Source organism: Schistosoma mansoni, chromosome 1 (genome assembly GCF_000237925.1).
Source record: "Schistosoma mansoni strain Puerto Rico chromosome 1, complete genome".
NCBI classification, from domain to species: Eukaryota; Metazoa; Platyhelminthes; class Trematoda; order Strigeidida; family Schistosomatidae; genus Schistosoma; species Schistosoma mansoni.
Window position 1 is genome coordinate 32,799,097 of NC_031495.1, and position 14,510 is coordinate 32,813,606.

Sequence of the window (14,510 nt, forward strand, 5' to 3'; positions counted from 1 at the left end):
CCTATGAGGAACACCCTGGGTTGTCATAACTATATTGTTTATTACTAATAACTGTGGGTGTGTAATTGCTTTGACGAACACTTGTGGCTCGTGATTACTGATGATAAAGTTGGTTCCATGGGTTCACCTTGTCTTGTAAACCGACGAATAGGTTGTAGAGGTGTATTCCATCTCTGTGTCAGCTAAACTAATGCTTTGAAAAACCACTCATAGCAATAAATTGAGGTTGTACTTATATGTTCACTTGATCGTGTTCTCTCTCATGAGGCATAGGAAATCAACCAAGACGTTCCAATCACCGTTTTCTTTTTGCTCCCTGCCTTCGGTTCCTAGCCATGTTCTTCGGAAAAGAACACTATACTCTCACTGTATGTCTAAGGAAATTGGAGTGATTTCTTTCTAAATTTGCAGATATCAGGGTTAGTCTTTCGTTCGTCACTGCTCGGCTGTTGCTCGAGATCTCACGCGTGCTTTTTATCAATATGTCATCGACATACGCCCAAATAAATGGCAAGTCTCCAAATAATTGGTCTATAAATACAATTCACACACTCCCTTAGGTAAACATGGGACCACCACAAAGATGAGTGTCGTTGGCCTCGAAAAGAATTAGACCAGACGAGAGACCATAATTATCATGGTTAACACAGTCCCATGCTTTTAGTCCTTTAAAGTCAGAAATGACCTTCGGCTACTGAATCTCCAAAGGCGAACACTGATGGCGGGTAACCAAGATGATTTAAGCGGTTGTTCGTTTGAAGTTCACGGTAAAGTTCAAGGTATGGAAGTTTCCTAACAATTTATTCATCATCAGGTGTATTTTTTAGAAAGGTCTGTACCTAGCTAATATAATCATCTGTACTTAGTATGCGGCTGAATTCGCCAAGGTTAATGGCCTTGTCGGTTGGATTATGAATACTGAAAGTGGTACTGTGGTAGGTGAATTCGAAGGCCCAAGTGTAGGTGTCGATGCATTGTAAGTTTTTTTTATTTTAAATTCAAGCATATATAATAGCAAACATTGGCTTTGCAACATTGGAAGTCCCAAATCGCAAATCGACAGGTGCCAGTTCAAGAACGAAAGAAGGATATCTCAATTACATTTCCAAAGTTTTAATATACGTCGCTAGCCAGAACATAATCTTTGGTTCTTATTAATCCAATAACCAGCAACATATAAAAATCAGCTAGTGGCCAACAACTAGACGTGCGTACAAATTTTGATGGATTTAATCCCGCTTTATTGGTTACTTGGTTGGGTTATATACATAGCAAAGGCTCTTATAAATACCATTTTTTTGTACTCTGCGGGATCAGTAAAAATCAATCTTTTGAATACAAAGGAAGGTGGTATACGACTATGGATGACTGAGAAACATTAGGCAACAACGTAGCACAGTAATAGTGTCCTCATAATCGTAGTTCATACTGATAAAGGGACAAGAAAAAGGACTCATATCAATGGGAACGATTATCAGAAAACCTGTCAATTAAGGCGAGGACTGAAAGGGGGGGGGATGAAGCATTTTGGGGTTTAGAGTTTAATTGCTTTACCGTCCACAAGCAACCAATAAGGGGGAAATAAATGGTAGCTCAAGGGAAATAAGAGAGACGACAGTAAATACTGTGGTTCCTCAAATTTGTCATTCTTACTATCCCAGTCATGTCATCTCACAGCTATTTCGAACAACAAAGCCGAGAATCCAGTCCACCTGCTTAATAATGGGGTTCTACAGTTGTGAGGTTCAGACAATGTCTTTCATTGAGTATCGTTTGGATATGATGTTCCCAACCTAATCGCTCTATGCAACTGACCCATACCTGTCAGCGGGTACGAATCATTTGACTGAACAGACTATTTTCGATTCATATTTGTTATATCAGAAGAATAAGTAGATGATAACCGCCAGGAATTATGTGTAGACTATTATTACATATGTCCCTATTGGGTAACTACAAAGTAACTAGATTATATGTGTATTCGTTTTCCTTTTATCGTAAGCTTTCATTTGACTTATTGGCTACTGTTGTACGATCTACCACTTAATTTATCCCCGGTCTATTAGTTACAGTTTCATATACTCACATCTACTTTTGGCTTGATCTTGTATAATTGTTATTTTTCATTTTATGGTGTGGTGCAGTCTGATATGCTTGTATATAAACTACGCTTGTCTGGAATATACGATTCATATACCAGAGGTTAGTATTTGTGTTCTGGACTGAACGGGGTAGATTGGGCGAGAAGCCACTATAAAGAGAACCAATAAGTACTCAGAGTTGGCTCAAGGCTGCATAAGGACAAGGTCATACATGTCGGTGTTCTGATTGGCGGATTTGTCAAGCGATAATTGACAGGGGCATAAGTCATAACAATGTTAATCGTGTTTGACATGATATCTACATCTCCGTTCATAATTAAAGAAGCTATTGGGTGTTGTTACTGATATTTTATTAAACATAGAGCAATGATTGGTCGTTTTGCGAATATTCATAACATATCTGGGAAACCTTATAATTTATATTTACATTTGACTAACCATTAAACGTTACGATGAAAGGTTAGAATCACCAGGCAAACTATTGCCTCATCGTTTGTAAGTACAAAAATCTCAACATTTTGGTTTATCATCGTAATATGTATGTTTATCAATAGGGAATTCTAATCAGCAAAGTGAAAAGACATTATCTAGACCTCACTACTTTAGAACCCCATTATTAAGCAGGTTAACTGGGTTCTCGGCTTTGCTGTTCAAAATAGATATATGAAACAAAACGATTAAGATAATAAAAATGAGAAATTGTTACAGAGTTTAGGGAACTACGGTATTTGTTGGACGTTTAAAGCACTTCTTGATTGATCGTAAAGGCAAACGTATAGACAGTGAGTTGGTCAAATTTCAAACTCTTATTACTCCTTGCGTTGCTCGCCCTCTTAATATTGGTTTTTCTGTTGGTCGTTATTGTTGTGACCCCTTCTGATAGTTGTTCTTACTAATGTGCACTCTTTTGATCGAGCCCTCGTGAATGGATATTGACTGTTGTACTAAATAACATGTTTCCTAGTCTCAAAGTAATCTATGTATCCCAGAATGATCTATAATATGGCTCATGAAACTCATTACCCTGTGATGATGCTTTCTTATGATCTTATCACTGCTTACAACTAAATTGGTCTATTCTTGTACCTGAGTCCTGGAAATAGCATGTAGTACGTACAAACGAGCTACCGCTTACCAATTCAATTAAATACAATAACTAGTCAGAACGTTTACGAATACAACTAGATTAATTTCTAGCCATCAGGCTGTATATCAGTACGCAACTCACGAAAAGAAAGGATTGTTTCAAAAAGCTCACATGTAAATGAATTAGGCGCTGATTGTGCCATTCAGAATGATAATGAAGGCTTCGCAACTAAATTGTCTAGCTCAAGGGACACAACTCCAAAAGTATTAAACTTAGCTGTAAACCACCGTTCTAACATATGTAACTAATATGAAATAATTAATGGTTTGTGTAGAAGTTATAGTTCGTTGCAGTGGTTTGATTTCATCACCAGTTCGGATTTAAACTATTCATTAGAAATTGTTAATGGTAAAGGTCTTTAGAACAAAACTATATTTTAAACTGACAGATAATTCCCATTTAAACATTAACAATTAAAAACACGAAGTTCAGCGAAGGGATCTCTTTTCAACGAATTTATTATCAAGCTGTACAATCGTATATGAAAGTTTTCTGTTAAGGTACTAATTCCGTGAGGAAATGTGAACACTAATAACCAAGATGGCGTAATAGAAATATTATAATACCAGATTACGTAATACGAACAATAACAATAGATTTAGTGAATTTAATAAGATGATGAAAATGCCTTAAGTTACAATAATTAAAGGTCGTAGAGGTGTAAAGATAAATAAGGTGATGGGTTTTTATGAATAAAATAATGAGACATAAGTAATGGGGAACGCAGTAATAATAATATTAAGGCCACGATGACGATAGGACGTACTTCTTTTGTATGCGTAGTTCTGGTTTGAGCTCATGGATGGTAAGAGCTTCGGCTATTTTTAGGAGTTGGATACAAAGAAATCTAGGTAGATTTGGACGAATCATATAAACAACCTTAAAATCAAACTATGGATCCATAGAATGGTTATAGTCGATTAGGTGTTCAAGTATAGAACTAACTGCTTTTTTCCACCGTTGTAGAACCAAACTGGGACATGTTCACGTATCCGAGTTGAAAGTGAGCGTTGGCTACGGCCAATGTGCCTTGCTCTACAAGAGAAGGTGGACCAGTGTATGCACATGGAGGCAACCAGACGCCGAAGCTTATCTTTTATGGACACAGAAAATAAGTTCCTACTAGTGAAGGTCATTCGCAGTTTTGCCGCATTAAATGTTCTTTTAATCGCTGTCGTTAAATGATTTTTGTCAGATGTCCGATCACCTTTAAATTCCAGACTTATATAGGAGTTTTGCTTTAGGACGGAACAACTAGATTTCTCGTCATACCTACTTTTATTCATTTTCTTCTCTATGAAACGGTCTGGGTAGCCATTTCCGTCAAGGCTTTTCTGAGGAATGCGAGTTCTTCGTCAATGCATTACGTACTGGATATTCGATGTGTTCGATGACATAAAGACTAGATGAGATATCTCTTTCTACTTAAAGGAACCCAGCTATAGAAGTTGGTCAGCTGGCCACTCCATGTTTGTTTTTTAAAAGTTGATCTTTTTAAGGGACCATTACTCATTCTCATCAGACATACATCGAGAAAACAGATTGATTGGTCTCGCTCGCTTTCTAAGGTGAAGTTTATGGAAGGGTGGCATGAGTTGAAGGTAAGATATCCTCTAATTCACTAAAGGTGAAATCGATTAATCATTGAACTGAGTTGATCGTTTTCTAGTTTCGCCATGAAAAAGTCTTCACGGAATTAGTACTTTAACAAAACATTTCCGTATATATACGATTGTACAGCTTGATAATAAATTCGTTGGAAAGAGATCCCTTCGCTGAACTTCGTGTTTCTAATATTTTCAACTGACAAAAATGTTATCCCCGCTCCGTTAGTTGTATTCGCGGACAGTCATCGTATTATAAAGTTGTTGGTAACCGCAGAGGGGTTGGTTCGGCAAAAATTGTGTTGAAAGTGTCACGTCACACGACCAGTCGGCGCTTGAATGGGGGTTTGGGAACAGCGGATCATCGATATATTAAATACTTATCCTTCGGTAGGTTTTAGAACATGGGCAATATATCAAAACCCTACTGAGTTATTCCTTGAACAGACTGTGGAACTCGTCTTCGTCAAGCAGCAGTGTTTATCACTGGATAGATAATGCCCGTCGACTCGACAAATTACGACAAATTATCATTAGATTTGGTAACCTCGACGTGTTCATCAAAGCTCTCTGCATCTCTATTTTGTGTATAGTTTCGTCATACGTACTCGCCTAGGAATGAAACTTCATGTCTAACTATTTGGAGATCGATTTCCTGTAAGGATACAAACATCGGGCACACGAACAATTCAGATCTTCATCAGCAGAAAATATCAGGACTAAAGTTTTACTTCCCTTCTGAGAAATAATTCAATAATGGCCTATTTCCGTTTGAAGAGTTTAACAAAATAAAGCGTCTCAAACGCCTTGAATAACAATGTAGAAACATCGAGATGGTGAAGATTCGTAACTCAGGTGGGTGATTTAGATGCAGTTTTGTTCTCTGAGCTAGGTGGTTTGGTCGTGGAGCTTTCCATGTCCTTCTGAATAACATCAGCACAAACTTCAGGTAGACTTCTTCCTGAAGTAGAAATATCCTCAGGTTTCCATAGCTTTCATTTGAAACGCGTCAGAACTGACCAGCCTACAGGGAGTTAAGTAACTAGATAGGTAACACAGCTTAAAATTGGTCTCAGTGGCACAAATGCATTTATTTTGTTTCCCCATAAATCTGGAGTTTCAATTTTATTCTATACTTCTGATTAATGAGCTTCACTGCTCCCAAACTATATTCTTTGTGTTTAGTTGCATAATATCGTTCACATTACTACTCTTTCGATTCCGTTGTGAAGTCGGTCTTTTTTTTATCACAGTTCAATAGGAAAGTGATCTCAAATATATTGTTGATTATATATCCTGAGAAAAAGCGGTTTCTAACAGTGATTCACCAATAATAAGAATTGGTTTAGTTTTTAAGCGTGTCACCATTCGAGAAAGTAAGTATTTGTGCTCTCTATGATATTTTTAATATTTCTTAAAGGACCAATTTCATAATAGCATCATCTTGATAAGTAAATACAGAAAATAATGTGGATTAATTAATTTAAGCTATCACACTGGCATGGAGCAAGACGTTCGTACTTAGATTGCTGGGTGTGTTTTGGTTATTGTTACAGTTAAGAATTAGTCTTTTATAGAATCGACTAGAAGAATGCAGCTACAAAAAAACATGATATCCATTCCAGTACAATAAAAGCCCAAACCTAGTCTTACCAACAGCATTTTGTACTGTATGTAGGTCAAGGTGAGTAATAATTTAGCTGAGTAACGAAAATAAATGTTCATATACTAATCTATGAAATGAATCTATTATATAACTGTTGGTAATATCATGTGGATATTATGCTTCGATATGTAAACCGATGTTCGAAACTATGCAACACACGGGTTGAGAACCAAGTGCCTAGAAAAGAAAAAAAATGCACAGATCACAAGTTATTTGGGCTTCACATTCAAGTAGTTATCAGAAGCGACTGAAGAAGTATCGATTAGTATTCTAGGTTACTTGATACGGTATATTAGTTAAATCATAAATGGATTAGTCAGTGGCAGTCTCGTCATCAGAACTGTTCAAAAATGACATTATAAGAAAGTTCGAATCAGTTGCAGAAACAAGGTTCATTATTAGCTTCCGAAAACATACGTGTTAGTTAGATAAATCCGATCATGGGCGAGCGTAATGCCGACCAGAAATGAACAAATAAAACTAAGACTGTACAAATTTCATAAAATAATGATTGACCAGAGAAATAGTTAACAAGAGAAATATTTTCTATTAAAAAAAAAGAAATGAAAAGATAAAGAAATAAATTAAATTTCAACAAAAAAATATGATGGTAAAACCAAGTATTAAACAATTTTCACCGTTCATTACAGAGGACACACTTTTGCCATCCTTTAGACATACACAAATAGAGTATGTATTGTTTTCCGAATTCATAATAAACATAACACTATAAATCGTCAATTATAAAAACGAATAGGATTTCCCAACTCGATGAAATAATATTTTCAATACCTTTGCTGTGATCAATTGAAGATAGAATAAATGAGTTATTCAAACAGTTTTCAGGTGTGCAAACAATTCGTATTTTTCCCCAAAATGATGATAAAACTAATAATTATGAATCAGGATGAATCTTCGTGTCCAACCAAAATAAGGAGGTTTGAATTCGACATTGGATCATCACTTGGCCTGCTCTCAACAACGATATTCCTAGTCGGATAGAAACAAAATCAGTATGAAAATAAGTAAAGTAAAAATAAATGAAATACGAAACAGTGGGATGGTTACCGGCTTCAGTTCATAAGAGTCGCATTGTATATGGTTGGCTCAACTACCAAAAAGTAAAGACGAATAATGAAATAACTGATGAAAATCTATACAGCTGTTTTCAAACTCTATTTCCTAAATAGTATCAAAACTACTGTTCCCATTCCAAATCTGGACTACCTCCTAGTATTATGAAATCTTAAATGCTTGTCAGTAAATGAATTTCTATATATTAGAATAGTAATATTATCAATTTCAAAACATTTGAAATGTTTACCAATCATTGGCTTACCGATCACTTCCTAATAGTCGATATACATGTTTATCGTCATCAATATCTTGTGTAACCTAAAAATACAATATTAAAAACATGATTACAATATTTTATACGCCAAAGTAAAAGAACTTACTAGAATCAGTTATTAATTAGGATTACTGATCTTTTTGGGATGTTATTCTGTTTAAGAGGTTGAGGCTATTGAAAACTTATCATCCATCCAACAAGAATATTACTCGATGATCAAGAGTTTCTTCTGAAACCATCTAGCTGAACTGTAATACATATTTTCTTCATACTAATTATCAGGTGTCGATATGCTTAAGTAACTATAAAATACAGACATTTATCAATAACTACTGGTAATTTAAGTAGCATTGGGCTCAATATCTACAGAAACATGGATAATTTTGTGGAAAATATTTCGTACTTTATGATGAGGTGATGCACATATTATGGATAATGGGAACACAGACAAATGAATGACAATTTTCAATTGCTAAAGGAGTACCTTACTTTTTTAACAAAAGAATGCATCAGTTTTTATTAAGGAGAAAGATCTTTGTACATATTGCGCGTGTGGTATTAATGATGTTCCTAAACAGCATTTATTGGAGCAAGTATGTAATACAAGTTTACTAAAATCATAATGCAACAGATTTTCCTCATATTTTTATGGAGACTTCAGTTTGTATTAAAAATTATAAAATGGTTTTAGCTAGATACCCATTTAAACCAGGTAGTTGTTTTGTTCAATCTCCGCAGTTAATCAAATAAATAAGACATAGTATTGTGGTTTAATTGATTAAGCAAACGATATACAACAGTTCGAACCCAATCAGATAGTAGTAGCGATACCCCCTCACACACTGTAAGTAAAGGAAAGAAAAGTCTAGCGTATGAACTTGCAGGTGACCGTTGAGTTGCATTATTACATGTGTTGCCAAAAACGAAGAGGCTATCACGACTAGAAAATAAACAAACTTCGAGGACAATATTATACTTAAATTTCTTAATATACTTAAGTCGTCCACAAACATTTAAGTCAATCTCCGTATAATAATCTATAACCAATTACTGCCACTGAGACTATCTTTAAATTATCACATCGCGAGTAAAATGTTTTTGCTTATAAATTTGCAAAAAGTAATTATTATTAGATCTAAAGAGTAGAAATACTTACCCTACCGAAGAAATCGATACCCCTCAAACCATGTGTATGAAAAGCGAGTACACTGTCATGCAATCGAACTATTAAACAAAATGAAATAAATATGCGTTTAAAATAAAACTTGAGGAATCACATAAAATGAGTCTTTTATCCATACATAATTTCTTCAAAAAGGTAGGAACTAGGATACTTTTAACATACCCCTTTTCTTTTAACGACTAAGACTATCTAGTAGACATTTAATTCAAGTTGAAAAAAATACTAATTTCATTTTGTTTAAACCTCTAATTTTGTTGAGTGAAAAACATTAGTGACTGTATATATTCTCAAGAAAAAAAGACTTAATTTTATTTATGGAACAAGAATTACTCTGTCGATTGACAAAATACTAAACAGAAATGTTGCTGTTTAAAAGTATATACAATTGAATTAAATGATACTGTGGTGTGAGCTACTTATGTCCACATAAGTAGTATATAACGATGGTCAAGCATTGAATGTATGTCAGTAGAGCATCGATAAGGAGAGAACAGGAACGGGACGGAATTGGTATGAAAATGCATGAACAATAATAGTCAGAGACGATGGACTAATATTTGCAGAAGGAAAGGTCAAGATTGAGACAATTGATTGATAGTTTGCAAATTAACTGTTTACTGTATGTTTGTCAGATTTTAGTGAGATATTCTGTAATTCTGTGCCATAATACATTCGATTGTCCCCACTAGTGTTCTTGTTCACTACAATATGTTGAGGAATCATCTACAGTACGACTTATTGTTTTCGTTACAAGATTCTATACAAAAAACAGTAACAGAAAACCTCAATTCATTAGCATATTAATTATAAGCTGGTTTTATAGGGATTTTATGAGGTAATTTTGATAAACAATATCAACTGGAGTATCATCTACCGCTACTAGGAAATACTGGATAACTGTATCATTCTAATTTAGGACTAGCTGATTAATGGTACACACTGTGAACCTGACGTAAAAGATTTAAGTGGGCATTTCCAGGTATAGTGTTGAGTACACAATACGTCTAGACAAATAATTAGGAATTTAATAGTTCATATTAACAACTTCAATCAATCTGTGGTAGAGCATAATACTCCTCTGATGTCCTTGATAAGTTAAGGCCTCATTCTTAACAAGACTGGTTAATTACGACTTTTAAGTAGACTTTAGAAAAATCCATGTGAAAGCCTATTACAATTAAGCATGCAGTCAGTCAGTTACAACGTAGAACTTCATACCTACGTACATCAGTTCGAGTTGCCATACCACATTAGCACAGAGATTCAGTTGTCGATTCAAATCCCATAGTGGTAGAAGTAATAAGAGTATAAGCATTATGTGAAAGATTAGGGTTTGAAGATGTTATTGAAGGAATATAATCCAATGAAATAAATTTGGAAAGAGAAAAGGATAGAGACATGAAGAATTCAGAAGATTAGGATTTGGCAGAATACAAAGAGTGGATGCACCTTCGCCATTGCAAACGATTAAGCATGCGATTATGAATTCATTCAGTGTTTTTAACAGTTATCTATTTATTTGAAGTTAGTTATCGCCACGAACTGATATCAAGTGAAGAAATGTTGTATACTACTAGGAGCACTGAACAATTGATTACAATCATTTTCCAGTTAATATCAATTCATGACATAATAAAAAACTGTCTTCGATTTGTACTAGTCTCTTCATAACCCATCCAACTTAATTGAGAATAATTCGGTGAAGTCATAAACCAATTTGTAAACTGTTACGATCACATTACAAAATAAGATATGATGATAAATTTAAAATCATCAATGGATTAAGTGAAAAATTTCATTCAGAATATTCAACAGTTCATAATCAAGACTTAAACATTACAATGAAACAAGAATGTTCAGTTGTCTTTAACAAACTAGAACAAGATAAACAGAGCGTAAAATAACATTGAGTATAATTCGTAAATGTTGTTGATTATTAGATTTTATAAGGGAAAATAAGAGTCAAAATATCCAAGTAATAGGCCAAAATATCTTAACTATGGATGGAAATAGATTGAAGAGTTTGATTTTACACTAAAATGCACAAACTCATCAAAATTATTAAAAAAAAACAATAGATTACGCTTAAAGCACAATATGCAAAAACAAACGCAGAAATTGAATATGAGGTTTGTGAGTTCATTAACTGTAACGCCGTTAAGCTTTGAGGTACCGATTGTCAATATTCTGTTACTTAATGTCATAAGTATAAGGTTTTAAATATAATAGAATATATTTGAAGTGAAAAGTACACTTCAAAGAGATAGCTATCTATTTTTGTCGAACGGTTTGAGCTAAATAAATAATTGATTTATTGAACTATATCAATACAAAGTTGTAGGTTATTCAGAACATTAACAATAAGCAGAGCTCTAGGAAGTATGTTTTAAAAATATGTTAAATATAGACTGCATTGAATTTAAATAAAATAGGCAAGAGCCACTATTCTCTTCATCTTTTCTGTCTTTCCTAAAGGTTGACATGAAATATAAACGATAACAAATGGAATCAGTTATATAGCTGAAAATAAGAACGTACTTATGACGCGTTTCCAAATAGATTGACCTTTTAGTGAGTTCTATGTCTGACAGGTTATTTCAGTCTTTCAAACAAGAGCACGATCCTGATAAGTCTTGCTTATTGAACGCTATACTCGGATCCTAAGCTAGTCTGGTAACCCGCAATCTAAATATACACAGCGACTTGAACATGAGAGAAAAGGCGCAAAATATGCGAAAAGCATTTTACTCCGAAGGTTCATTCATGTACAGAAAATATAGGGTTTTCATATTATTTAAGAAGTCCTTGGGTTTTTCCGAAAATTCTGGAATGCTATTAACCATGGTAGCAGTATAATAATCAGCCAATCAGAAACTCTATACGTGACTTTTCACTTTCGTGATGCTTCTAGTAAAACGTCTAGTCAACGCTGGTTGGATAAAATGCTTTTTAATTGTTCCCGAGCCTTTCTTGTCTATTGCGAGAAATGTTCTGGATCATACTTAATAGATTTTATGAACCCAGTGATAGGAGTGGATAGGTTACGTGATACGAATGTCACATTATGTAAACCGAAATATGATGTTAGCTGATGTGGGGTTACTTTGGAAAATTGCTGTGGATGACCAAATCAAGACATGATACAAAACCATGAAGTCTTTAACAATTAGTCTATTTCATGCATGGATACTTAGACTTCTCAGATCGGTTCGTTAGGACGAGGGAAATTTACCAGAAAAACTTCTAAAAAGGTGGAATAAAGTAATAGTTTGCTTGATCCAATAATGTCACATTATTCATTCGAAGAAATAATTGTTTTCATTTTCAACGTTATTACAATTATGAAGAAATCGAAAAACAAACAAATTAAATACACAAAACGATGATATTCAAGCTTACCAATGGAGTCGACTGTTGTATCGAATGGGAATTTGGCTATTCGTCCATCTCTACTAACTAGTACACGACCATTCATATTCACCATTGTAGCGTGTGCTAATCAAGAATAAATTAAAATACGGTGAACATTGAAACATCAATAAACAGAGAAAAAAATTATTACAGAACAGAAAAGTACACTACAAGAATAACGTAACTACTCAAACAAATTAATCCAATTATGAATAAAAGCGATTCCAAGCAATAATAAAAGGTAAAATTCGAATACGGTTTTATTCAGCGAATGACATCGGACAAAAATCATTCTGTATCGTGAAATGAGTGATAGTAGGGAAATACGGACTATTTATATTGTAGCTTAATAGTCTGACAAAAATGTAGTACTACTAATCATATGAGATAAATGTCTTTAGTTTTAACTCATGTGGAATCGTAGACATGTACACATACGAACCAATTCATGATGATGAAATATATTTTCAGTGCTTTCTGCCCCCAAATGCCCTGGTACGGCCGAGAGTGGGGAGAGTCTACTCTCCCTCTCGAAATGCTCTCACATGGCCAGCGAATATATAGCCTCTGCCAGGGAAGTCCTACTCACTGCCTTCTCGTGGCGGGGGTGTTGTTTACGAAAGTGAGAGGACGAAAAGCGAATGTCCGGCGCTATAACCGGATTGGTGGACACGGAGGGTCCACCTAGGGGAGTTGGAAAACCCTGATTCCAAACCAATGGTGCACATGGGCTCCAGTATCCTGATGGAACGAATGGCGGAAGAACCTGTCATTGGTCAACGGCTACCATGGGACTGCATCTCCTCACGATGCTCCACTGCCTTGTGGATCAGACCTTTAGGTCAAAGGCTCGGGGTGTGGTCCCCTAAGAAAACCACCTGCTTCGGTTTGGGCACCCGGGCAGTATCACAGCCCACACACAAATGAATGAAATGATGAACTCTACTGACGATTCTATTCCTGCTCATATTATAAGCAAGACAATTTACATTATTATTATTATTATTACTTACCATATCGCTAATTCACCCACTTTTATCCCCAATTTGTGTAACCTTACTCTTCAACTTATGCAGCAGCTCGCTCTTGGTGGAAAATCTGTCCTATCTAAACGATCTCCAGTCACTGTCTGGTTGAAAGTGAATGCTTCCACCGATAATGAATACTGAGGCAGTCTTTCTGAAACCACGTACGCCGTTCAAGCTGGCTTCCTTCAACGTTCGCACACTAATGCATATCAGACAACAGATAGGGCTGGCTATGTCTTTGGAAGGTCTTAATGTTGATGTTTGTTGTCTATCCGAGACCCGTATTCAAGACTCTAGTGAAGTACTACAAATCCGCTCTCCATCTGTCGCCTCGAAAAGCTTGTTCCACGTGCGCTTATCCGGGGACCCTGTGGCATCTTCGTCTGGTCTTGCTGGCGTTGGTGTCGCACTAAGCGCTAGAGCTGAGGCAGCACTAATCGATTGGATCCCCATTAACAGTCGGTTATGTGCTGTTAGATTAGAAAGTTCCATCAAAGTGAGAAGAAATCGGCGTGAGAAACGGTGTCTTTTCGTCATCTCCGCCTATGCCCCGACAAATTGCAGCCCGGATGCAATCAAGGATGAGTTTTACCATCAGTTAACAGTTCTTCTCCAGAAAGCGCGTTCGACAGATATTGTAGTACTAGCCGGAGACTTGAATGCACAGGTCGGGCGTCTAGGCACAGAAGAGAGTCGTCTAGGTGGCCGATGGGGACTTGTTGGTCACAGGACAGATAACGGGGACCGTTTGCTGCAACTGTGCACAGACCACAACCTGTTGCTGGCCAGCACTAACTTCCGGCACAGTCATCGCCGGTGTGCCACCTGGCGTCCTCCCTCTGCATCCCAAGCCTGGACTCAGATTGATCACATCGCGATCAGCTACCGCTGGCGTGGTTGTGTACAAGACTGCCGCTCCTTTTGGAGTACCTATCTGGAGTCTGATCATGCCCTGGTCTGCGCCAATCTCACCTTACTTTTCAGTGGCCGAAGGATTGACCACCACCAACGGATTGAT

General features: G+C 36.0%; 1 protein-coding gene across 2 annotated transcripts in view; it reads right to left on the bottom strand.

Annotated features, from left to right (window-relative positions):
- Positions 1-7,493: 7,493 nt before the first annotated feature.
- Smp_005190.1 (putative mitogen-activated protein kinase kinase kinase 3, mapkkk3, mekk3) overlaps positions 7,494-14,510 on the bottom strand; it is a gene marked incomplete at both ends in the record, with an annotated part of 42,079 nt that continues 35,062 nt past the window's right edge. Inside the window, 4 exons of one of the 2 annotated variants that reach the window (XM_018794111.1) lie at positions 7,494-7,509; positions 7,859-7,914; positions 9,027-9,094; positions 12,453-12,548. In XM_018794111.1, coding sequence (XP_018648556.1) covers positions 7,494-7,509; positions 7,859-7,914; positions 9,027-9,094; positions 12,453-12,548 — 236 coding nt within the window. Of the gene's footprint in view, positions 7,510-7,858; positions 7,915-9,026; positions 9,095-12,009; positions 12,549-14,510 lie in introns of those variants that run through there. The other variant, XM_018794112.1, reaches the window with a different exon arrangement.